The sequence below is a fragment of the Balaenoptera musculus genome, chromosome 17, assembly GCF_009873245.2.
Source record: "Balaenoptera musculus isolate JJ_BM4_2016_0621 chromosome 17, mBalMus1.pri.v3, whole genome shotgun sequence".
Lineage (NCBI taxonomy): Eukaryota > Metazoa > Chordata > Mammalia > Artiodactyla > Balaenopteridae > Balaenoptera > Balaenoptera musculus.
Genome location: NC_045801.1, coordinates 63,370,344 through 63,396,384, shown reverse-complemented (window position 1 = coordinate 63,396,384; position 26,041 = coordinate 63,370,344). Strand labels below are relative to the sequence as shown.

Here is a 26,041-nt window from a genome sequence, read left to right as displayed (position 1 = left end):
AGTTTTTAAGGGATTACAGAATAGCAAGAAAGAATGCAAGATTCAAATCGTGGGTACCCTTAAATGACAACTTACCAATAAATGGACCACTAAAATATAGTAAGTTTAGTGCAAACAGATGAACACTGTGTCCAATGGGCCACCTATTGAATGAGGAGACTCCAGGTGACAGATCGAGGACAGAAGACCACAGGAGGCTTTAGGGTGGGTCCTTAACTTAGTAAAAATGAAAATAAAGGCACTGTGTTTCTTGAGAACTGGCCCCCAAATTTCTTTTCTCTACTTCAGAGTGTGGCAATGACATATGTTCAGGAACTTTGGCCAAAGAGTTTTTAAAGAATTATGAAGCGTTGGGCATGACTTGCTAGTATTTAGCATGTTTACAAACACACTTTGAAATACTTATATCACAATCTATATAAAAATAAAACTGTGAACAGCTGGGCAGGAACATTGTTCTACTCGCCGAACTTTTTTCCAAGTTCCTTGACATCGAGGATTGCCAATTGCTTGCCAGTGGAGGGTCTGATTTCTGAAATGATAGTTTGAAAATGTGAGTTACGCTAAAGCATACCAAAGAAAATTCTAATTTACAGAATTATAAATTGAGGTTTGTTGTTTTTTGGGTTTTTTTAGAAAATGATCACACCTTGAGTCTTGAAGTGTATTACAAATTGAAATTTTTTAAAGAATGATCACAAAACTGAGCTTCCCTTCTTCAGGTTCTGTCACAACAAATTTCCAATTAATCCCTATTTGAGAACACCCCCTGTGGAGGTTGTAGTTTGAGGTTCCTGCATTCGTGTCTCTCACTTGCTCTGAGTATATGAAGCACTACGTAAGGGAAGATGGCTTTCTGTTTTGCGTACATTTAAATTAGAGGGGTCTGGCCTTCCTGCCTGTGGATGCGACCGGGTAAGCATCGTTGACATCTGCCCCCTCCATTGCTGTCATGTCTAAGTCAGAGTCACCCAAAGAGCCCGAACAGCTGTGGAAGCTCTTCTTCGGAGGTTTGAGCTTTGAAACAACCGATGAGAGTCTGAGGAGCCACTCTGAGCAGTGGGGAACGCTCACAGATTGTGTGGTAATGAGGGATCCAAACACCAAGCACTCCAGAGGCTTCGGGCTTGTCACATATGCCGCTGTGGTGGAGGTGGATATGGCCATGAATGCAAGGCCACACGAGGTGGATGGAAGAGTTGGGGAACCAAAGAGGGCCGTCTCGAGAGAAGATTCTCGAAGACCTGGTGCCCACTTCACTGTGAAAAAGATTTTTGTTGGTGGCATTAAGGAAGACACTGAAGAACATCACCTGAGAGATTATTTTGAACAGTATGGGAAAATTGAAGTGATTGAAATCACAACTGACAGAGGCAGTGGCAAAAAGAGAGGCTTTGCTTTCGTAACCTTTGATGACCATGACTCCGCAGACAAGATTGCCATTCAGAAATACCACACTGTGAATGGCCACAACTGTGAAGTAAGGAAAGCCCTATCTAAGCAAGAGGTGGCTAGTGCCTCATCCAGCCAAAGAGGTTGAAGTGGTTCTGGAAACTTTGGTGGTGGTCGTGGAGGGGGTTTTGGTGGGAATGACAGCTTTGGTCGTGGAGGAGACTTCAGTGGTCGAGGTGGCTTTGGTAGCAGCCGTGGTGGTGGGGGATATGGTGGCAGTGGAAATGGCTATAATGGGTTTGGTAATGATGGAAGCAATTTTGGAGGTGGTGGAAACTACAATGATTTTGGCAGTTACAACAGTCTTCAAATTTTGGACCCATGAAAGGAGGGAACTTTGGAGGCAGAAGTTCTCCCCTATGGTGGTGGAGGCCAATACTTTGCCGAACCATGAAACCAAGGTGGCTGTGGCGGTTCCAGCAGCAGCAGGAGCTATGGCAGGGGCAGAAGGTTTTGATTACTGCCAGGAAACAGCTTTGCAGGAGAGGAGAGCCAGAGAAGTGACAGGGGAGCTGCAGTTTACAACAGATTTGTGAACTCAGCCAAGCACAGTGGTGGCAGGGCCTAGCTGCTACAAAGAAGACATGTTTTAGACAATACTCATGTGTATGGGCAAAAAAACTCGAGGACTGTATTTGTGACTAATTGTATAACAGGTTATTTTAGTTTCTGTTCTGTGGAAAGTGTAAAGCATTCCAACAAAGGGTTTTAATGTAGATTTTTTTTTTCTTTTTTGCACCCATGCTGTTGATTGCTAAATGTAATAGTCTAATCATGACGCTTGAATAAATGTGTCTTTTTTTTAAATGTGCTGTGTAACGTTAGTCTACTCTGAAGCCATTTTGGTAAACTACCCCAACAGTGCGAAGTTAGAATTCCTTCAGGGTGATGCCAGGTTCCGTTCAAAATTTATTTACAACCTGCTTTGGTGGAGAAGCTATTGTCTTCCGAAACCTTGGTGTAGTTGAACTGACAGTTACTGTGTTGTGACCTGGAGTTCACCGTGGAAAGGGTCACCCAAGCAAAGTCATGGAGTTTTTTGGTTATTAATATGATTGTTGGCACATCCTATGCAATATATCTAAATTGAATTATGGTACCAGATAAAGTTATAGATGGGAATGAAGCTCGTGTATCATCCATTATCATGTGTAATCAATAAACGATTTAATACCCTCTTAAAAAAAATAAATAAATAAATTAGAGGGGTCTGAACCCAACGATCCCTTGAAATCCTTTCCAGCTCTTTGATTCCATAATGAAAAATGGGAGCAGTGAAAAGAAAAAAGCCATATTATTGAAATTATTATTTTTAAAGTCACTGGAATTTCAACCAGGGTTGAAGGTGCTTTACAGGTACAAATTAAATGATAATATTCATTTAAAGTTAAAATATGGATGAGGTAGTCAGGAAAATATTAAGTCTAAATATTAAGTTTCTATTTCATGTGAATTCCTTACCCACTTTACTGTTCGTATGTGTACTCAATACAGAGGCTGTTGGGCACAGGAGACTAATAAACATAAATTCAAGTTATTAAATATTAAAATATACTATGGGAATAATGATTAACTGGGAAGGTCCATATTTTTCTTTCAAATCTGTATTTTTCCCAGTTCTGTCTGACATATTTAAAACCATAACCCATGCCCATCACAAATTCTACCCTTCTTTTGGTTATGAATAGTGTTATCGGATTTAACTAGTAGATAAGTACAGGACTGGCATGGATTTTTAGGGTGGTAAAATGTTTTCAAGGGTCAATTCTTTTGGACAATCTGTAGATTTCTGTGATATGATGATTTACAAGAAATATATATTTGGTCATTCAAATGACCAAAATATATTTATCATGTATATTTGGTCTTTGTCCACCGTTCCTGGCTGACAGTTCCCAAAGCCGTTGGAATTTCCTAAATGTTGAGAGTGATGCAAATGTCTTGTTTATGTGAATGAGGTGATTTTTGGAAGCATCTGAAGTTGAGAGTTGGTTGCCTGGAGAACTAACCAGGTGGTTAGAGGGTTGGAACTTTCAGTCCCACCTCCCATCCCCAACCTCCAGGGAGGGGAGAGGGGCTGGAGGTTGAATCAATCAATAGCCAATGATTTAATCAATGATGCCTACATAACGAGGCCTCCATAAAAGCCAAAAGGATAGGGTTCAGAGGGCTTCTAGGTTGGTGAACACGTGGAGATGTGGGGAGAATGACACCCCTTCCCACACCCTGTGCATCTCTCCCATCTGGCTGTTCCTGAGTTATATCCTTTTACAATAAACTGGTCCTCTAGTAAGTAAATGTATCTCTGAGTTCTGTGAGCCACTTTAGCAAATTAATCAAACCTGAGGAGGAGGTCATGGAAATCTCCGATTTATAGCCAGTTGGTCAGAAGCACAGGTAACAGCCTGAGCTTGAGAATGGGATTTGAAGGGGGGTGCGGAAGGGAACGGTCCTGTAGGACTGAGCCCTTCACCTTGTGGAGTCTGAGGCCATCTCTGGGTAGATAGTGTCAGAACTGAGCTAAACTGTTGGATGCCCAGCTGGTGTCCCACGAATTGCTTTGTGTTGTGCGAGGAGAACCCCCCTGCCCCCCACACTGGGAACTGGGGGCTCCAAACACCAAAAGAGTTTCTGACCCTGCAGAGCTGGGCACGCGGCTACTATCTCAGTCATGATGTTATGACTACCCCACTGAGCAGTGATTCTGAAATTTTGCTGTGGGTATGAATCACCTGGGCAGGGTTCAGCAGACTGTGACCCATGGGCCAAATCCAGCCCACCCCCTTGTGTAGCCTATGAGTTAAGAATGATGTTTATTTATGATCCAGCAATTCCACTCCTGGGTATATATCCAAACAAAATGAAAACACTAATTCGAAAAGATACATGCACCCCAATTTTCATAGCAGCATTATTTACAATAGCCAAGACATGGAAGCAACCTAAGTGTTTATCAATGGTTGAAATGGATATGTGGTATATATATACCACTACTCAGACATAGAAAGAATGAAATTCTGCCATTTACAATAACATGGGTGGACCTGGAGGGTATTATGCTTAGTGAGGTAAGTCAGACAGAGGAAGACAAATACTGTATGTTATCACTTATATGTGGAACCTAAGAAAATAAAACAAACTAGTGAATATAACAAAAAAGAAACAGACTCACAGATATAGAGAACAAACTAGTCGTTACCAGGTGGGGAGAGGGATGGGGGGAGGGGCAACCAGGGGGAGGGGATTAAGAGGTACAAACTACTGTGTGTAAAATAAATAAGCCACAGGGATATATTGTTCAGCACAGGGAATACAGTTAATATTTTGTAATAACTATAAATGGAGTATAATCTGTAAAAATTTTGAATCACTACGTTGTATACCTGAAACTAATATAATATTGTAAGTCAACTATACCTCAATGAAAAAAATAGTAATAGAAAAGAATGATTTTTATGTTTTTAAAGAGTTGAAAGAAAATCAAAAGGGTATTTCATGCTACATGAAAATTATATAAAATGGACATTTTAGTGTCCATTAATACAGTATTATCAGAGCAAAGACAAGCTCATTGGTTTACATAGTGTCTACGGCTGCTACTGTGCAGGTCTTCGGTACTCACTTGTGAGCTTGGCCTGAACCCCAATATCCAAATTCACTCACGCATCTCTGATACAGAGCCTCTAAGTCCCAGACTATGAACTGGCTCCTGGACTCTGGAATTGCCAGATGGAATGTTCTCCTCACTGTTTTGATTCCCCAAATCATGCCTTCATCTGCTACATCCTGGTCTGCTGTTCGGGACACGGAGAGGACAGATCTCCCCAAACTGAGTACCAAGAAAAATCCTGCAACCAGTTTCCCCCCCTTACCCGTCAGAGTCCAGGCCGTCTCCAGAACATCGAAGGCTCGCAGAGTTCATAGCTGGAGGCTGACAATCCACACACACCGTGTAGCCCTCTCGGAGATACTGCATCCATCGGGTCAGGGGCCGGTTTTCCGTGGCGCAGTGGGGAGTCAATGACTCTGTCTTGAACTCCATACAGTATCTAGAGCCAAAAAAAAAGGAGCAATGTCACTTGCTGTTAATTAGAAATGGCCTAACGCTGGAGAAAGGCTTAGGAAGCCTGGAACCCCCGAGGACATGGGACAGCCTGGAGAAGGTAGGGTGTTGTATGGTCACAGGTCACAGAATGCCTTGTCAAGTTTCTCATTCGCTGAACTATGATGTCTGACTGACAACTGAACGTTTCTGCTGTTTTTCAGTCCATGGTTGAATTAGCTGGTCAACACGAATTTGCAGAAACTTGTTTCGTATTCTGTCTAGTCTGACCACGAAATTGTGTCTAAAAGCACATTTCAGCAGGAAAATTGCCCTTGATAACTTTGCTGAGATTTTAATGAATTACAGAAATTGAACAAGACCTTGCTTGAGCCTGAGAACATGTGAGCCCCAGGAGGGCTAGTCCTGGATTTCCAGGCCAGCACTTGGTGTTTTTCTGCCCCACAAACATTCCTGGGGCCTTCCCTATTCTCTCCACCTGGCTCACCTGCATGATCTGGGCTAATGAGATGAGTTTTGACTTGAAGTCAAGCATCAAAGTTACACTGGGCATCACAGATAAAAGGACATGGGAAGCTGAGACATGTTTTTCTGTAACAGACTAGTGTCACCTTATACTGAGCTGCGGGAAACACTCTATTATGTGACTAGACTCTAAAAGCTCTGGGGGCGCATCCAGACATGGATGAATATTTTAGAGTCTTGTACTTAAAAGCAACACAATTTTGCAGTTCTTCAGGGAAACAAAACAATGTGGCATTTTAGGTCCTAACTATGCTAAAATGGGCTATTTTTTTTTAATCCATACCATTATGAGCTGTAAAAAGTTAGATGGAAAGTGTCTGGAGAATCTGCTTCAAAGAAGATCTTTAATGACGGTAAGTATTATTTATTAGGTACCTTAAGGTATTAAGGTAGGAAATTCTACTGACGTAGCTTCAGTCAATTTCAGACAGCTTAACCCTGACATCTTTTCAATGATATTTTCTCATTAAATTCTCATAGCAACCCACGGGATAGGAATTAATATTCTCATTTTACAAGAAGGAAAAGCTGAGGAGCAGTGAGAGGTAGTGAGGGGATCAGAACATGCAGTGCGTCTGGCGTCTCTATTCTGACCGCAGAAGGGGGGATTTCTAATGAGGTCAGAGTTTCCTCCCAGCCTGAGCCATTAGGTCTTGATAAAGTCCTCAGAGCTCAGGTGGAGGCCACATTCAAATTCACCAGATGGAGGCGGTGCTGGAGTCTACAGTCCCCTAAGGACTATAAGATGAGTGGCCTTAGTGGGATTGACAAAATAGTATCATCTCATTTTTATACAGCATGTTTCTTCTTAGGGATCAGACCTCAGAAACAAATCTTTTTTAAACATAAAACAGGGAAGGGACAAGTACTTCTGAGTTCTGTGATAAAGAGTCACATTTGTCAATGAACGAATAACAGAAGAAAACCCATGTAGCAAGTTACCTTTGTGGGCTGAGTTGACCGCCCAACCGGAAAAACATAAGTAAAAAAGACAGCAAGTTACCCAGCATCCTCTGTGTCTGTGGACCACTGCGGGGAGGCCGCTTGTCTTGTTCGCTCCTTGTTGAACGCAGAGGTAGTTATAAAGGCAGGGACTGGAAAAGGAGAATGACCTTGAACATGTGAAGCCTGAAATACCCAGAGCGACATTTCCCAAACTTGGTTTCAAACCCGTCTAAAGCCTTCCATCCCTAAATCTATGGGACACCATCAAGGAGTGAAAGGAGGTGAAGTCAGAGTGCCCAGAAACGAATTCCATAAAGCTCTGTGCAGTGCAGCTGGGTAGGTAAGGGAACAGCAGGCTTTTGATAAGCACGCTTGTCTGCAGTGATAACACCGCGTGGAAAGGCAGGAGAGGGGCCAGGAAGCACAGCCCAGAGGGAATAATAAAAAGATGGGCAGGGTTGGGGGAAAAAAGTAAGGTACTAGAGAAAGGGAGAGGATTGTTTTTTAATGGAAAGAAGAGAAACAGAGAAGAAAAGGGAAAGATAGAAAGAATAAAGGAAAAGGAGAGAGAGAAGGAAGGAAGGTAAGAGAGAAAAGGGGGTAAAAGGAGAAAAAAAAAAAAAAAAGACAACCAGAGAGAGGAAATGAGAAAGGGAAAAAACAAAAGGAGGAAAGGGTCAATGCTCCCAGGTGTTCTGATAACCACAGCCTGGAAGTTTCACCATCAACCATATAGCCCAGGGTGTGACCACCAGGTGCCGACCAGCATAGCACCCTCTCCACACCAAACTCAGAGAAGGAAGGTCCTAAAGCATCTCTCCTCGCCCCTCTCCCCACTCCCACCTCTGACACTCTGGGTGGGAGAAAAGAAAACAGCCAGAAATCTTTCCCTCCCACCTCTGCTCTCTTATTTTCTTTGTCTACCTCCTATTTCATCTCTGAGTCTGGGGGGACATCTGTTGCTCTGTGTAGCACCTGGAGATAACCTCTTGATTCCACCCTGCTGTCAATTCAAGAAAGACAGGGTTTTGCCTTGTTCATCACGGGAGCCCTCACACATTTACATGCTCAATAAATATGTATGCGAGGAATGAATGGGTCGATGAAGGAATGAATGAATGAATGAATGAATGAAATTGCCACCAATGTTCACGGGTCCTACTTCCCTGAGGTCTTCTGTTCTATACTGAGCCTTGCAGCTGAGATGGCTCAACCATCCTTTTTAGCTCCCCTTTCAGAAACTGGACCATCCCAGGAAGGGGAGATAGCAGCTCAGGTTGACTTCTGCGATGCCCATCATCAACAAGAGCACGATGGCGTGTGGGTACCAGCAGCAAAATAGAGGTTTCAAGCCTGCATGTTCATCTTGCTAAGCTCCTTCCTGCCACAAGATGGCAGCCTTAATTCTTCTTTAGATTTTCTGAATGAGGAGTCATTTTTCTACTGCATGGGAATATAAGACAAGCGTAGCCACTTGATCCTAAGAGTCGCAGGCACCGCTTTTGTCCCGTGTGTCTGAGCACCTAATCTCTGCAGTCTGAACGCTACCCACATCTAGTGTAAACTATAGACTCCCAGCCGAGTGGCTCTTCCTCGCTGTGCTAACATGTTTGTTTTCCAAAGAGAACATGCCATTCTTTCTAAATGTGACTGTAGCTTTTGAACTTCCAAAATCCACGGACGGAATCAAAAAGGACAAGTGAATGCATGTACGTTAAGATCCTTCTCTGTTTCTCTTAGACCTAATTATCAGAAACACAAACAGCGAAAGGCTTTTCATTTTCTCACGTATTGTTTTCATTTCTGTTCTTCTGACACATTTATAGGCTTATTCACTAAGTGAAGAATGCGTTTACTGCTACATCCACGTAGCATTATATCATTATATATCATTATATCATTATATTATATTTTCAGGATGTGTTTCTTTAGTGCAAAACATTTATCTGAGCTCCTAATTTGTACTGCAGGTATTATTACAAAAGTTCAAAGGCAATGCACTTAATGTGTAGCTCGGGGGGTGGGTTGGAAACTTGGTTAGGAAGTAGAGGGCAAGTGTATGACTATAGCTTCTGATACAAAATCTGAAGAAGAAGTTCTAAGATATTAAAAATAAAAGCTAAAACAGTGATGCACCTCTAAGTTTCCAGGCATGATGCTAAGTGTTTTTCATGTGTTAGCTCATTGAATTCTCATAACCCCGCTCTGAGATAGACCCTATTATTTCCCCATTTCACAGATGAGGAAACTGTGGCCCAGAGAGGTTAAGAAACGTGTTCAAGGCTCATGTCTAAATGTGGCAGGCTGCCTCTATTGCAATGCAGATGACAAAGTTTCACTCTTTTAAGTTTCAATATGGCAGCATATTACCGATGAATTGCTTAAATTCGGCTGTGTTTTCCCTTTCTGTGTCTGATCGCTGCCCTTAATGCGGAGTGAGATTTGAGAGAGGAGAGAGGGAGATGGTAGCCCTGACCCCCGGATTTCCCTCGGGCATGGGGGAGGGGCGGGAAGTGTGGTCCAGGAGGTGGGGGAGGGCTCATGGTGGGCGCAGATGAACGCCTGGAGCAGCATGGCACCTTGTACGTGTGTAGCCTGCTCGTTTACAAAGTGCTTTCACGTCGTATGTTACCGATCTTCACCAAAGCTTTGTCAAGAGGTGTTCTGAGCAGGTTTTCTCATCAGAAGACTGAGGCTCATCGAGGTTAAGTGAAGGGAAAATAAATAGTAAATGACCAAGCTGGAGCCCCAGTACAGACACTAGCTTCTTTAAGACTTACTATCCATGCCCAGTGTCAAGCCTCTGTGGTTATGACCCATCATAGAAGCAAGCCAGTAACCCTGGACCTTGTCTCCTCCGTGTCCTGCCTCCTCCAGCCCGGGCTTGGTTTGGTGGCACATTCTATTGAGGGAGGCGTCCTTCCCTCTGGCAAGAGTCTAAAGTAAACAAGCCAGATCTCCTGGCGAGCTCTGAACCAGCACCACTTTTCAACATCCCCCACAAATTCAATTTTTCATTACTTAAGAGCAGTAAGTAATTTAGAAATGATTTTTGCCTCCAGCCCCGCTTTTGCCTCTGTGTGGAAGCACGTAACCGGTGCCCCAGGACAAAGGCTCTCAATAAATGCCAGCTCCCCCTCCTTTCCCCTTCCTGGCAACAATATTCAATGTAATAGATTCTTTGTTAACAGACTATTTGCCAGCTTTTCTGGCATCCCATCAACCTACCACTGTTCGCTTTTACAACAACTTCCACTTCTGAAAGCGTGGCACTGCACATATTTACTTTGAACATGAAAGTAAATTAAATTTGCTTTGAGAATTTCATAAAGCCCTCTGACACAATGGGGTGCCACAAAAGCAGACTTAGAACCACTAGTCTGTAGATATGGTGTAGAAGACGACAGAATGAAAATTTGACAAATAACACCAGCTTGGAAGTATACGGTTCATGATAATGCACAGCAATCTCGCAAGAGGAAAACGCATATAAACAATTGTCAGTATGGGCAACAAATATATAATATGGGTTTTTGCATTTGTTTTTATGATAGAAATAGACTCATGATACACGTTAAATGAAACAGAAAGAATGCAATGGCTACTTGATCATTAATAAGAGTGTCTCAGTGATCATGTTTCATTCACTGGCCTTGCACGGCCTTTATATTTCTACTTAGTTACCAGATTCTGTAACTGCGATTTTAAAATATAATACTACTACTAATATATGAATATTAATGATTTACAATATCAATATTAATTTGCAATATAATAATAATAATAACTCATGATAACACTTAACAGCAAAACACTATCAAGTGGGGGAAAACCCACAGGATTTAGAGCCTTGAGATCCAGGTTTAAATTCTGGTCCCTTTACAAATGCTGTCATCTCACTGAGCTCCAATGTCTTCATGTGTAAACCAAGAATGATGACACTGTCCTACCTCCATGACAAGCAGAATAATGGCCCCTCCCCAAGATGTCCATGTCCTAATCCCCAGAAGCTGTGAATATGTTATGTTACAAGGCAAAGAGGGATTCAAGTTGTTACTCAGTTGACCTTAAAATAGGGAGATTATCCTGGATTATCCAGATGGGCTGAATGTAAGCACAAGGGTCCTTCAAAGAGTTAGAAGAAGATGTTATCATGGAAGAAAGGCACAGAAAGATGCAATGTGTCTGGCTGTGAAGATGGAGGAAGGGGGCCATGGGAAAAGGAAGCTTCTGGATGATGGAAAATGCAAAGAAACTGATTCTCTCCCAGAGCCATCAGAAAGGAATTCAGCCTCACCTACACCTTGATTTGAGCCCAGTGAGACCTGTCTGACTTCTGACTATAAAACTCTAAGATAATACGTTTGTGTTGTTTAAGTCACTAAGTTTGTGGTAATTTGTTACCTCCAGCTTTCTGAGGTATTGACAAAAGGTAATACAACCACACCCAGCGTGTGTTCCTCTAGAACATGTTTTCCTGTGAGTGAATCTCTTCATTTTAGTGTCCTTCACCATTTTGGTAGGCTGAGAATTTCACAGTTTATCAAGTCCTGGTTCCATGAGGATTAAAAATATTATTTCAGTTCTTCCTGAAATAATAAAGATCAGAATGAAAATAAATGAAATAGAGACTAAAAACTGTAGAATGTATCAATGAAACTAAGAGCAGGTTCTTTCAAAAGATAAACAAAATTGACAAATCTTTAGCTAGACTCACCAAGGAAAAAAAGAGGACTCAGATAAATAAAATCAGAAATGAAAAAGGAGAAGTTACAACTAATACCACAGAAATACGAAGGATCATAAGAGACTGTTATGAATAATTATACACCAACAAATTGGACAACCTAGAAGAAATGAATAAATTCCTAGAAACGTGCAAGACTGAATCACGAAGAAATAGAGAATCTGAATAGACTGATTACTGGTAGGGAAATTGAAACAGTAATAAAAGAATCTCCCAAAAAACAAAAGCCCAGGACCAGACAGCTTCACTGGACAATTCTACAAAACATTCAAAAACATTTAATAACCTTCTCAAACTTTTCCAAAAAGTTGAAGAGGAGGAAAACCTTCCAAACAAATTTTATGAAGCCTGCGTTACCCTGATACCAAAACCAGACAAGGACACTACAAAAAAAGAAAATTACAGGCCAATACCCTTGATGAACATAGATGCAAAAATCCTCAACAAAATATTAACAAACTGAATCCAACTATACATTAAAAGGATCATACACCACAATCAAGTGGGATTTATTCCAGGGATGCAAGGATGGTTACATTGATTTGCAAATCAATCAACGTGATACATTTACAAAATGAAGGATAAAAATCATATGATCATCTCAAAAGTTGCAGAAAAAGCATTTTACAAAATTCAACATACATTTATGTTGTTGATGTCAACAAACTGGGAATAGCAGGAACGTACCTCAACGTAATAAAGGCCTTATATGACAAACCCACAGCTAACATACTCAATGGTGAAAAGCTGAAAACTTTTCTTCTAAGAGAGGAGTAAGACAAGGATGGCCACTCTTGCCACTTTTATTCAACATAGTATTGGAAGTCCTACCCACAGCAATTAGGCAAGAAAAAAGAAATAAAAAGCATCCAAATTGAAAAGGAAGAAATAAAACTGCTACTGTTTGCAAATGACATGATACTATATAGGGAGAACCCTAAAGCCTCCACCAAAAAACTGTTAGAACTAATAAAAGAATTTGGTTTCTCATAGGAACAAACTATGAGAAAGAGAAATTAACAGAACAATCCCATTTACACTTGCATGGAAAAGAATAAAATACCTAGGAATAAATTTAACCAGGAGGTGAAAGGCCACTACTTTGAAAACTATAAGACACTGATGAAAGAAATTGAAGAAAATACAAATAAATGGAAGATACGCATTTTCATGCTTCCTGTTCCCTTTCCTGCGACCTGCATCATCCCGCTCTGAAGAGATCCAGGGCTGGGCATCCTGGTGCCACAGTGAAGATTCAGAGGTGCTGCAGGAATACGGTCTAGCAGCCAATCCCTATAACTGAACGGTGCAGTTGCTTTTTCTGATAGATCTGCTATAGGCTGTGACAGCCATCCAAAAAATCAATAATGTCCCACAGTGACTTCCTCCCTCAGCCTTTCTGTAGTGTTTCTGCAGAGTGCCTGAGCTGAATGAGAGCTCGTTCTGTGACCGTTGCTGTGAGCCCTAAATTATTTCCCTGCGAGCTTAACTCGACTGCCGTATCCATGAAGGGCCTCTGCACTGGCCCTGCCACTACCCACTCCACTCCCCAAGAGATCTTTTCAAATCACAGATCTGATCACATGGGCACCTGCAGAAAACACCCCAGCGGTTTTCCACGGCTCTTAAGAGAAAGGCCAGAATCCTAAACAGGGACCCCAAGGCCCTGCATCCGGGGGGGTGTCAGCCCAGAGGCCTCCCTCTCTGCTCCCCACACACTGGCCTTCCTTCGGCTTCTCAAATGGGCCTTGTGCCTCCCCCGTGTTATATAAATCAGCCGAAGATGGGCCCTAGGTTGTTTATTTCCTCACAGCAGGCTGAGACCTGTTAGCCTCAAAACCTACTGGCACCAAACTCAAAATTTTATACATCCAATTTGTTTTAAAAATAGCCAAACAAGCAGATTTTTAGTCATTTAGGTCCTGCCTGTTTTGCATACCCTGTGAAATTACACCCAACATCTGCCGGCCGTTGATAAGGTAAAGCCTTATGGTTATAAGACCCCAAGCCGTCATGGCACCTGCCCTCTGAAGCCCTCTCACCCAGAGACTCCAGACCATGCTGCTTGGCTAACATCACCTAGACACACAAGCTCCTGGCAGATTCCTCTCTTCCCCTTCTGGATGGGGGTCGCCACATCATAGCCTCTGGACATCCCCTCTCACGCAACCCCGTAAGGCTGTTGCGTGCTACTGACTCTCGTGGTCATGCGCTTTTCCTAATCAGTCCCCAAATCCCTCAAACGCCCTACACCTGACTGTCTGGTTCGCCACACTGGTCTCTCTGCCTAGCTAGCTCTGCATTTCTCAGCCTCATCTCCGCATCCTCAGGGAAGTCGCTCCCCTCCTGGCCTCTGGGGAACCCCTCCTCCACCAAGGCCAGGGGGAACCTGCTTACGACACACACTCACAGCTCCCTACACCTCTCCCTTGTTCAGTACCTGTGGCACCAAACTGAAGCTGTAATTTTCTGGGATTAGTTTCCTAGGATTATCTGCTTATCATCTCCCCCTCCCACTAGACTGTGATCTACCTGACAGCAGACTGCATGTCAACTTTTTTCCCCGTTGTAACTGGCACTCAGCCCAGTGCCTGGCATCGAGCAGACTCTCAATAAATATTTGTGTGTGGAAGGAAAAAAGGGGAAAAATGGCTTAGTGAGGGTCACGCTGACATGGAATTTTCCAGGTTCCTATGAAAAACATGTGATCTTTGCTACCCTGAGAAATCAGTGTTTTGCTCTCTCAGATTCAATCCCGATTAACACCCCTGTTTTGGCCTTTTTGTTTATTTCTGTGTGAGTTCCCTGTGGCTCCTGACTCGTGATCAAGCCGACTCCTGGTCTCCTGGGCCACTCCACAACCAGAACGATCTTCCCAAATCATAAATCTGATCACATCAGCTCCAGTCCAGTCGGCTTGAGAGGAGAGGCAGGTGTTTTAGTCATTTTATCATCCTTTCGGAATTTCTATTTTTTCTACTATTTTCACACGTATGCAAGCATTCGTGATTCAACAGGAATGACCTTGAAAGGTGAAACAGGGTTATCCTTACTGGACACGTCCTAGCCTGAGTGAAATATTCTCATCCTACCTAAAGTCCTTTGTGGTCAGCTTGACTGAGTTTACTCAGAAACCACAGCGCACGTCCGTTACACCGGGCGCACGCACAGCGGCAAGGGGCCACGGCCGGGTTATAACTGGGAGGGGGCGGGAGGAGGTGTGAGGAGACCTTTACACAGCTGGCGTATAATTCCTTGATCAAGTATTTCCTGAGCTTCCTATCTCCTCTGGGCAGACTGGCCCATCCCATTCCCTGCAGCTCATGGAACTTTCCCGGCCTGGCACGTGGCCTTCTACAGGACGGGACGAAGGGATGGAAAGTCACCAAAGACCCCAGGGGCAGCGATCGGGGAAAGCGCAGTACCGAAGGCGTGCCCGCAGTCCTGGCCCTGGTGCGTCGCGTACTCCAGGCAGCCGGCTCTCTCCTCCAGGGCCGGGCAGGGCTCGCCGCCGTTCCGGGGCTCCTGCCGCACCGCGCGCCTCCGCACGCGGGCCGTGGGTCTGCACTGGTCCGCACAACCGCTCCAGGGGCTCCACTCCCCCACGATGCACGGGCGAGCTGAAAAACAGCACGACGGGACGCACACCTGAGCAAACCCAGCGCCTGCCAGGCCGGTCCCGCCAACGCACACAGTCAAGTTCAGCCCGCGTACACCGCGCCTGGACCCGGCCCTGGGTCAGGAGGAACACCCCAAGTTGACACTGATGCCACCCGCCCTGATGGTGAACCGATAAATGGGTATCTCTCAGAGGCAGGCGGATGTTCCAGGATCATGAAGATGGGTCTGAGCCAGGACACACCCGAGTAAAAGAGACTGATGCCTTCAGGGTACTTCCTCTTACTCCCTGGGCTTAGATCAAGGTCTTTGCTCTTGTTTTCCTTTGATTGTAACTTTATCCTCCTCTGGCCAGAACATTTTTATGGTAACAGTAATACACATTCATTGTAGAAAACATAAAGGAAAAAAAAAAATTATAAAAAAGAAAAGGTGTTTCTCCCACCAATCACTTCTCCCACCAATCATCCCATCACTTACCCAGGTCAGTTCTTATCAGGAAATGTGCCTCCATAAAACATGACTTAGGCCGCACCAAGGACCCCTATCCAGTAGGTTTCTCCTGGGGGCTCTAGTCTCATCCTCCATGGCTCAGAGACTCATGTACTGTAAGAGGTGAAGTTTAGAGACCAGCAACCAGGGCCCACAGAGGGTAAGAATACCCATGGTCAGGCATGAAGGGGCAGAGTCAGGGTGAGAATTTGGCTCTCAATGCTCTGTCCGAGACTGTAAAATCAATGTGGTTGCACATGTAACTTTTTCATTTAAAATCCCAATGAGTCTTTTAAAAGGACTGTAATGAGCTTTTAAATTAAATTACTTGAGGACTTGAAATTGGATATAAGAAAAGGACAAAGAGACAGAAGATGTACCCTGAACCGGATGCCAAAACTCTTTCTTTCCCACAAAATGTGACCCACTTTTTCCAATCACCCTCATACTTTCCAGTTTCCAGAGTCTTCACCACGAAAACACCTGAACTTCTTTGAAATCTGATTGGACTTCCAACAGTTTGTACCTGAAAAAGCTCATTTTGCCTCTCAGCAAACTCTAGTTTAGGGTTCATGGCGTTTGGAAGCTGTATCATTTGGTAGCACATAACTACACCTGACATGAAAAGGGTCACATACAACATAAAGCTCGGTCAGTAATCCAAAAATTTCAAACTGCTTTAAAACATGCTTTTATTAATCATCTAAAAACTCATAGGCATCACATGTCAGCTACCTAACGAAGCAAGAATGAGCCACATGAGAGTTGGTTCCCAGTATCTGCCATGCACACATCCTTTGGAAAATCAATAACAGGTCACTTCCTGCTCTTCATCTCTTTTTGACCTTCCCATTTTATTTTCACAGTCCCCTGATTTAATTGGCCCATAGAACCAGAAGGCATTTCAAGAGGCTGCCAGATTAGGAGCTGGTTGAGAAGGACACCTTCTGTCCTTAATTCCTTTAATAACGCTTTCTCCCCCAAATCTCTTCATCCCTGAGTCTAGCTAGTCCTGCTCCGATATGTTGGACTTGAACTACACTTAATAATACACTTAATTCAAAGATTAAACATTTAGACATCACTATAAAATACAACTTTGTGGGATTTCCCTGGTGGTCCAATGGTTAGGACTCCATGCTTCCACTGCAGGGAGCACGGGTTTGATACCTGGTTGGGGAACTAAGATTCTACATGCCGTGTGGCACAGCCAAAAAAAAAAAAAAATAGTTATAGCCTAAGTAGGGAGCACTTTATTTTTTTATTTAAATATTTATTTATTTATTTATTTATTTTTGGCTGCATCACGTCTTAGTTGCAGCGCGTGGGTTTAGTGGCGTCCCCTGCATTGTAGGGCTGATTCTTAACCCCTGGACTACCAGGGAAGTCCTGGGAGCACTTTAAAAAAAATACAACTTTGCCATGGCTTTAACTCAGAACTTAGTAATATGGCCTTGGTTTCCACCTTATCCATACGGTAAAAGTTGACATGGGAGGATGAATTTAGTCTCTCAGTATTTCTTCAATATTTGTGTCTCATGTCTCATAAATGTTTATTTTATTTGGTTTGACCAATAGGCAAAGTCCTCAAATCACAGAATCATTGAATCGACTGTTGTTCCTATGGGTTAAGGTTTGTCCTTGGCAAAATACTATGCCCTGTATTTCCAATTCATGACTTTAACAGCCTCATAAAGAGAATCAGAAAGTTCTGGGGCCCTGAACAATAACGTCTCGGGGACTTTATTGTCAGAGAAAGTGAAAAAAGTTCACATAGAGTTTCACCAGTGGAAAGGGGTTCCACAAAATATTTTGAGTTGGAAGATGAGTCTGAAGTATTTATTCCTATTCTGCACAAAAAATTCTATTATTAATTAACTTGTGAACTTTTGATTATTTGGATTGCGATTTGTCACAGGTGATGTTTGGTCACGGAGCTTGGGAGAAGTACAGAAACTTCTGACAGATTTATTACCACAAGTCATATATCTCAACTGCATGACACAGATTTCCTTTTGAACTCTTTCGTTAGTGTTCTTGTTCCCTTCCCACTAAAGCTTACCTAACTCACATCTATACTTAGCATATGAAAATATTCTTTCTTCAAATCTGACTTTCTCATCCTTCTTGTTTCCCTGGCTGTCACTGGGGGCTGGCAGACTGTTACCTAGTGAGGAGAATGATCTCCTGACTCCAAGTTTGCCCCAGCTTCCCTGTGTCTTAATACTTGGGATTTGATGACATCATCCCACCCCTTTTAGGGGAAAGAAGCCCAGATTTAATGGGTGCCTGGAAGAGCGGCAAGCTCTTTTTTTCTCCTTTGTTTCAACTCAACATAACATTCAGGTTGAGTTTCCCCAGAAGCAGACCCTGAGACATGGATCTCAATGCAGGCAATTCATCTGGGGAGGTGATTCCAGGAAATATAATAAGGGAATGGGGAACAGAGACAGAGAAGAAGACATAGAAGAGAACAGAGGTAGGAAGTAGACTCCTAAGCTTCTACTTTGGGTCCAGTGGGCACCTCTGGCTCTGGGCTCACAGGGCAGTGAGACAGTGGATAGATCCGGAGCGCAAGGAATCATCAAGCCCTTCATGATGTACCAGCTAGTACCCCTTCCTCTGGAGCTTTCTGTTTATCAGACGTCCCCTCTACGGCCGCAAGGAGAACAGCCAAGAGTAGAAAAGTAAGTTATGCAGTTCAATAACGAATCCGCACACAAGAGTAGGGTACATTTTTCCATGTCCTAACAAGGATATCCAGTCATATCCAAGTACAATTACCTTAAAAGATGTACCACTAATCTTTTTTTTTTTTTTTTAAATGACTTTTTAACCTCCTTCCATGGCTTAAAATCCAACCTCCCTGCATGGCCCACAAAGTCCTGGGTGACCTGCCTGTGCCTGCCCGTTGTTCCCATCCGGAGGCACCCCAGTGCCCCCTCTGCCCCAGGCTCTGCCCACTCTGGCCTCTTCACCCCTCTTCCACACCCACCCACGCTCTTTCACACTCTGGGGCCTTTGTCTGTGTTTTCCCTCTGCTGGAATGTTCCTCCCACACTGGGCATGGCTGGGTTCGGCTCATCCGTGAGGTCCAGCTGAATTATTTTATTTTCAGGGAGTCCTTTCCTGGCCAGCTTATCTAACTAGACACACACAAACACACACACACACCCCACAAAATTATTTCCTCTCAGAGCTCTGTGCTCCTTGCCTTCTAATATCTCCATAATTCAAATTACATATTTCTTTATTTTGTTTATTGCCGAGTTTTTTATTTCGTGCCTAGCACTTGGCACACGGCAGGTGCTCAGTAAATATTTGTTGAATCAGTGAGTGAATGAATGAATGAAATGGCATTGGGTGCGTTCCTCCTCCTTTCTAAATTAAATTCTACATCCAAACAGACTCCGGAAGTAAGAAGCCAAAGCACTGACAGAGGCTCTAGGGTGGGAAGGAAAGCTGGTAGAAGGACAGGGGCAAAGTCAGAAACTCCCAGAGCCAAACACAGAAGACATTCCTAAACTGGGCGAGAGCTGTCTGGGCTCTCCCGGCGATGGCGGCCCCAAAGGGTGTCCACTGGAAGGAACATTGCTTTCCATGCCTTAAGGTCAGGTAGAGCCCAGCTTCTCCTGGCAGCCACAGTCTGTCAAGGCCTTCTTAATCCATTTATATCTCCTGCCAGTACCACATCTTGAAAGTGACAAGCTCTTTTAATATTAACATCTGTGGCGTGAAGTGGTTATTTCCTTTTATTTGAGTCCAATTTCCCTCGCTTGAGAATTTCAGAATATGGTGGAAAAAAATCTGTGTTTATCTTATCTGTTCCACTGGTGGACTTACTGTTTCACTAGACCCCCTTTTATCTTATCTGTTCCACTGGCGGATTTACTGTTTCAGTAGGCCCCCTTCCCTGCAGCCTCTGGACACATCTTTCTATAGACGTTTCCCCTCTCAGAATTACCACTGGACTTTCCCCATTCCCATTCACAGCCCGGTGAGTGGCGGCAACCAGGACTAAACACACTATTCTCAGTATGTAGGTACCAAAGGGTAATTTAAAAAAAACTTTTGTTTTCTAATGCTTTTCTTGATGATGTCAAATACACACACACACACACACACACACACACACACACACACACACACACACACACACACACGGCAGCAAACTGAGCTGAAAGCCAGGCTCCTTCATTTCCTAAGTAGAGTCTGGATTATTTCTGCTTAATGCTCCTTGCCACCTAAAAGTTGAAGGCCACCCACGATCAAGCGCTTTCGCCCTCACATTGTTAAGTTCTAATCAGGTCTAGTCCTTATCATTCCTAAGGAAATATTCTTTTCACACTTTATCCGCAGCAGTACCATTGATGCGTAACTTCTGTTTCTCGACAATCTACGGAGGAAAAATAAAACTGTCCCTTTATACACACACACACACACACACATCTCAGGGTGACACAATTTGAACTGTATGTCATCTGCCTTTTTCCCTCTCCTTATGTATGTGTACCCCTTTCCCAGGAACCCTGTCACAACTTCTCTGAAAGGCGAATGAGAGCATAAATATTGCCCAAGTGCCTATGGACCCCCTCAAAAAGCACCAATAAAATGATCAAGTATTTGTTTCCTCTTGCAGAAACTATGTTATCTGGCCCCTGGTAGGTTTTTTTTTTTTTTTTCTTTTCAGACATTAACTGGAAAAGTTTATGAAATGGTAACAAGACAGTGACATGAACTGTCACCTTAGAAAAACATAATTTTAGACCCTATGCAAGCCTGGGGGAAAAAAGGGAATCAGAATCAAAAAGATAATGATGCTTTTTTTGGGTAGTAAGTTTCCAGGTAAATTCTTTTCTTCTTTTGTGTATTTCTACACTTTCTGCAACAAACATATATTTTGTGATCAGGAAGGAAATTTTTTTTTTTTGGCCGTGCCAGGTGGCTTGCGGGATCTTAGTTCTCCAACCAGGGGTTGAACCCACGCCCTCCGCAGTGAAAGCGCAGAGTCCTAACCACTGGACCGCCAGGGAATTCCCAGAAAATGTTATTTTTAAAAAGGACATGTGGCTATGCCTCAGATGGCACTGCCCTCTGAAGTCACAGGTAACATCCTCCAGGTGGAAACCAGTGGTCATATTATTTTGGACAAATGTTTGTAAACAACACTGCGATAGCTCTTAGGGGATTGCAAAGAGGAGCGGGACACATTTTTTCACCCTTGAGGGGCATACAGTTGATGGAGAAAGAAGACTCACTCACTTTACCAGTATTTATGTGGAGCCTACCCTGCAAAGTCCACAGCTTCTCATAAAGGCTAGTTTCTCCGAGGCAGTGAAAACGTAATGTTTAAACGTGTGGGCTCTGGACCCAGAGCTCCTGGGTTCAAATCTCACTTTATCACTTAATAGCTGTGTGACTTTGGACACACTATTTGACCTTTCTGTGCTCTGGTTGCCTCGTCCATAAAGTGAGACCAAAATGAAGAATACTTGGGTGGGTTGTGAGACCTAAGGAAATTGAGAGCTGGGAGGTACCTGGAGAGGAGGGAAGGTGCAGAGTAAATGCTGAGTAAGCACGGACAACCTTACCCTCCTGGACTGCACACCCAGGGCTGCAACCAAATCGTGTCCAATTCCTGGCACCAGGCTCTGCTCATTATTTCTGCAGAGACAAAGGCAGGGGAAGCCACACACTGTCTCTCGGGCCACTATGGCTCCAGTAAAGCCTTGGCTTTCTAAGTCATTGTAGACTGTGCCATCCTTTTTGGGGGGTGAGTTTGGGAGTGCATATTTTCCAGCACGGCACCCCTTCTCCCTCCAGATAAGATGTCAGCAGATTTTGGCCAGTTGGTTTCTTGGATTCCCCACAAATCTAGGAGAAGACACTGGGCCATAGAGGCGACTCTATTTTTGTCCTGCTCCACTTGGGTTAATGATTACTCTGTTCTTAATTTGCTCATCCAAGATCCAGTGCAACCTACTGCTTCTACGGTCTTAGAATGCAGACTCCATGAACCCAGCTGATGAGTTAGAGACTGCGTGTTATGAGGCTGATAAACAAGCCTTCCAGGAAGTTCTTTCAGGGCAGGATAACTCAGAACTGACTTTTTTGGGCAGTTTAGTAATTCTTCAGATTCAACTTATTTTTATTTTTTACTGAGTAAAAAAATAACTTTCAGACTTCCCTGGCGGCGCGGTTGTTAAGAATCCACCTGCCAATGCAGGGGACACAGGTTCAAGCCCTGGTCCAGGAAGATCCCAGGTGCCGCGGAGCAACTAAGCCCGTGTGCCACAACTACTGAGCCTGCGCTCTAGAGCCTGTGAGCCACAACTACTGAGCCCACGTGCCACAACTACTGAAGCCCGCGTGCCTAGAGCCCGTGCTCCACAACAAGAGAAGCCCCCGGCGATGAGAAGCCCGCGCATCACAATGAAGAACCGACGCAGCCAAAACTAAATAAATTAAAAACAACAACAACAACAACTTTCTATTTAGGAAAAAAAAAAAGTTCCAGTACGGTCATCTCTTAGCCACACCAGAAAATAATGTGTTTTTCAAGATGAAAAAATCAGAAGGGCTAGAAGTAAGTTCCACTGACACAGTTACACTTTTCATTCACGTTTAATGTCATTTCAGTCAAAACTGCTTCGGGCAGCATCAATAGTTAACCTAACATTAGGTGAGAAGGAAGTGGATTCTAAGAGGCCGAATGGCCCTATGTACATAGAGTAACTGGAGGCTCTGCGCCACTGCACCTTATCGGGTATGATCAATTACAGCTATGAGTTGCCACAAACAGGTGGGGCGGATGGCAACTTGAAAGCAGGCGGCGTGGGTTCAGAGCTCACTCTGCTGCCCACCTGTGGTAACGCTGTGACAGGAGAGCCCTCTGAAAGCCCCAGCTCCTGCGGCTGGAAAACGCTAATAATGCGGGCCCACCTCCCCTGTCCCCAGATCCCCAAGGCTGCACAGTTGTGACGCTGGTCCTGGGCCGAGGAGACCGAGCATGTCGGCTCCGTCCTGCCCCACACTCTCGCCCTCAGCTCTGAGGCCAGAGCAGGCTTGGGCTCGCCAAGTGGGCCACCTTCCAGTTGTCTCTATTTTCTTACTGCCTTCCCGCAAAACTCCAGGCACAGAGAATCTACCAACGAGGAACATTTTCCATCCCGAGTCTGTTTCTGCCTAGGCCTGCGAGAGCCTCTGTTAACTCCCTGGGGAAGGGCGTTTCAGGCTCCTGAAAATGCTCCTTTAAAAATCCTAGCAGGCACCATTTCCTTTTCTGGCTTGGGCTTCTTTGTCCGCAGCTCACAGCCTCTTCCTAGCCACAAAGGTCCTGGGATTTCTTTCTGAGTTCCCCCAGAGATGGTAAGGTCTTCTCTCTTCTACCATTACTTCCCCAATAAATCCTCAGTCCGAATTGATAGGCTCTTTGTTTTAATATCTCTGGACTGAAAATGAGGGTTTTATTTTTGACCAAATAGAGACTTGGAGGATTCTGCAACTCCTCATAGCGCTGTTAGGGCACACGAAAAAGCCGGTTTTCCTCCTGACACTCGCCTATCTAGCTGTGTTCACTGTCTGTCTTGTTCCCCAGGTGAGCCTCAGGGCCTAGCCTAGCGCTGTCACAAAACGCTGACGCCCACAGGGAACACTGAACAGCCATGAGATGCTTTCTTCTTAGAACTCCCCTTCCCCTTCTAGAGGCTTCTCCCTCATTCTCTGGGACCAGGCTTGCCCATTACTTCCTCTGGGAAGTCTTCCTTGAATTCCTCTGGTCTTCTGAGTTTTTCCTCTCTGGCTTCTCGGATCCATCATTTTGGCAATGAGCATATTGCAAATGGTTTTGTGTGTGTTTCCCTACTCGACTCTGAACTTCCAGGGGGCAGAGATTGTGTCTTCATTGTTTTTGTATTGCTGTGCTTACCACAGACCGGGGTCCATTATCTGAACTGCAGGAAATTCTGTATTTACCTTTAAAATGTAGGCAGATCCCTTGAGAGAAAAGGTTAGTGAGAGAGGCTGCCATGGTGGAAAGGTTTGAGTGACCCAGGTAACTGAGGCAAACAGGAGTTTAGGGAGGATTCTGCGGGGAGGGAACAGGGGACGCCTGGCCCAAGGGTACTGCATTCCCTAAGTAACTGACTCTTCACCTTACTTTAGTAGTAAAGCACCCTGGCCTTGGAGCAGAAGAGGGAAAGAAGCTTATCAAAAAGATCAGTATTCTCAGGTAAATCATTAGCTTTCAATCAAGATTTTAAAAATCTTAATGTTTTTCAACTGTGTTCTTTCAGCAGCAGGCCTGGGTGACCATCCTGCGGTGGGCTGGTGGCCTCTCCCGGTAGAAAAGAGGCGAAGGGGTGCTAGTCTCCCCCAGGCCTCCGGTTTCCCGGGGAATGACACAGCCCTGCAGGTTACCAGGAAGACGCTGAGGACCCCACAACACTGGGCTCCTTGAGGTCAAACCCTAATGTATGTGTGGCTTTTGGGGTGATGTGATTATCAGGGAGCAGGGCTACTTTTATTTCCAGAGCTGGCTTTTCTCAGGTACACCTTGTTTTTCAGGACTATACTCACCATGTCTTCCTTTACCTTTTAATTTAATTAAATCAGCATTTGTTGAGCCTATACCAGGGGCTGTGATATTGTGGGAGATTTAAAGATGAAAAAGATTGACCCTAAAGGAAAACCGGCAAGATTAAAACATACTAGGAACTTTGGGATAAAAATCTTTATCATGCTATATGGATAAAATTGGATTCAACGACTATATGGAACACCTCCTAGGAGGAAGGGGCTGTGCTACACGCTGGAGTGCAGGTGAGGACAACTGTGGTCCTCCAGGAACTTGTTCTCCAGAAGAAAGTACCCTCCCAGGACAAGGCCTTGGCGCCAAGTGGGATAATTACACGTCCCCCCCCTCATCACCCCTCTCCAGGGTTAACAGAATGCACGCGGCGGAACCCGGCACAGGGGCGTGCCTCTGGAACCTGTCAGCTCCATCTCTCCAGGTGGGAGGTGGCCCTACCAAGTCGCAGCTCCCAAGCGGAGGGATTCATTCGGCCGAGGTGGCCAGCACCCTTCCAGACAGCAGGGCTCCAGCGCCTTCCACCCAGGCTCTGGTGGGAAGGGGGGCATTGGAGCCGTAGGTCTAGATGGAGAGGACTGGGAGATCCCTAGATGGAGGGGGCTGGGGACCCTAGGATGGAGAGTCTGGGGTGCACCTAGAGAAGGGGGTGCTGGAGGACCCTGGATGGAGGCGCCTAGGGTGGGCCGGGATAGACGGCACCGGGACACCTTGCTGCCGGGCTGCGGTCCCTGGTGCGGGACCCTGTGCCCCTCCGCTGCGGGCGAACGGCCGGTTGCCCACCCTCGGGCCCGCCACCCACCTGGGCACGCCCTGGAGTAGTCGAAGCAGCAGTCCCCGATGAGGCGGCAGGCTTGGTCGCAGAAGCACGTCCCGTAGACCCTGTCCTGCCTCCAGCCGTGCGCGAAGCAGGCGGGGTCCCGGCCGGGGCAGCAGCGCCCCGCGTCTGCGCAACCGGCCAGGGCCCCGGGCCACAGCCGCGCCAGCGCGCACAGCGCCATCCACAGGGTCCTCATGGCACGCGCTCCGCACAACTTCGGGGCGAGTGCTGGGCTTCTCGGAGAGCGCCGGCCCCGGAGCAGCCCGGCCTGGCCCTGCCCCGCGCCGGCCCCCGCCCTTCCCGCCGCCCCTCCCCAGCCCTGGCGGCGCGCCCGTCCGGAGCCGGGCTGGGAGGGCGCCTCAGCCCAGGGCGCCCGCGATCGACGCTCCGGGCCCCGGCCCCCTCCCCGCTGCGACCCCGCCCGGAGGCAGCGGAAGAGCAGGTGCTCTGGGATCCCGGCGGCCCAGCGAGGTGCCGGGCCGCCAGCAGCCCCATCAGGGCGGCCACCACATCTCCTGGTTCCCAACTCTGCTTCCTGAAGTCTGCGGACACGTTAGCCAGCGGGGCACTTTGACTCCAAGGCCAAGAGCCGAATAGCGCTTGATGTGCCCGTGCGGGGCTCAGCCGCACCGTGCGCGCGGGTCACCCAGGCTTCGCCCAGGAAGCCCACGCTGCGCTTTTCCCGGGATGCCAGTCCCCCGCCCCCGGGCCACGCAATCGAGAGCTAAGACTGAAGAAGCATCCTTTATTCCTGCAGCATTTTATAATGGGATTTTCCTGCCCCAGAAAAAT

At 45.4% G+C, this 26,041-nt stretch overlaps 1 protein-coding gene and 1 pseudogene across 1 annotated transcript; one reads left to right on the top strand and one right to left on the bottom strand.

Annotated features, from left to right (window-relative positions):
- Positions 1-82: 82 nt before the first annotated feature.
- SBSPON (somatomedin B and thrombospondin type 1 domain containing) lies at positions 83-25,492 on the bottom strand. Its single transcript, XM_036829849.1, has 5 exons — positions 25,232-25,492; positions 15,158-15,352; positions 7,044-7,134; positions 5,325-5,501; positions 83-532 (listed from the first exon to the last, which is right to left on the bottom strand). The coding sequence occupies exons 1-5, from the start codon at positions 25,443-25,445 to the stop codon at positions 415-417; spliced, it is 795 nt and encodes a 264-aa protein (XP_036685744.1). The 5' UTR covers positions 25,446-25,492; the 3' UTR covers positions 83-414.
- LOC118883455 lies at positions 922-2,234 on the top strand (annotated as a pseudogene).
- Positions 25,493-26,041: the final 549 nt, after the last annotated feature.

Coding starts and splice junctions, on each gene's coding strand:
- SBSPON (XM_036829849.1), bottom strand. CDS start 25,445: ATGAGGACCCTGTGGATGGCGCTGTGCGCGCTGGCGCGGCTGTGGCCC. Junction 7,135..15,157: donor GGACTGCGGGCACGCCTTCG/GTACTGCGCTTT, acceptor CTCCTTTTCCAG/TCCCTGCCTTTATAACTACC. Junction 533..5,324: donor GACGGCCTGGACTCTGACGG/GTAAGGGGGGGA, acceptor CTATCATTTCAG/AAATCAGACCCTCCACTGGC.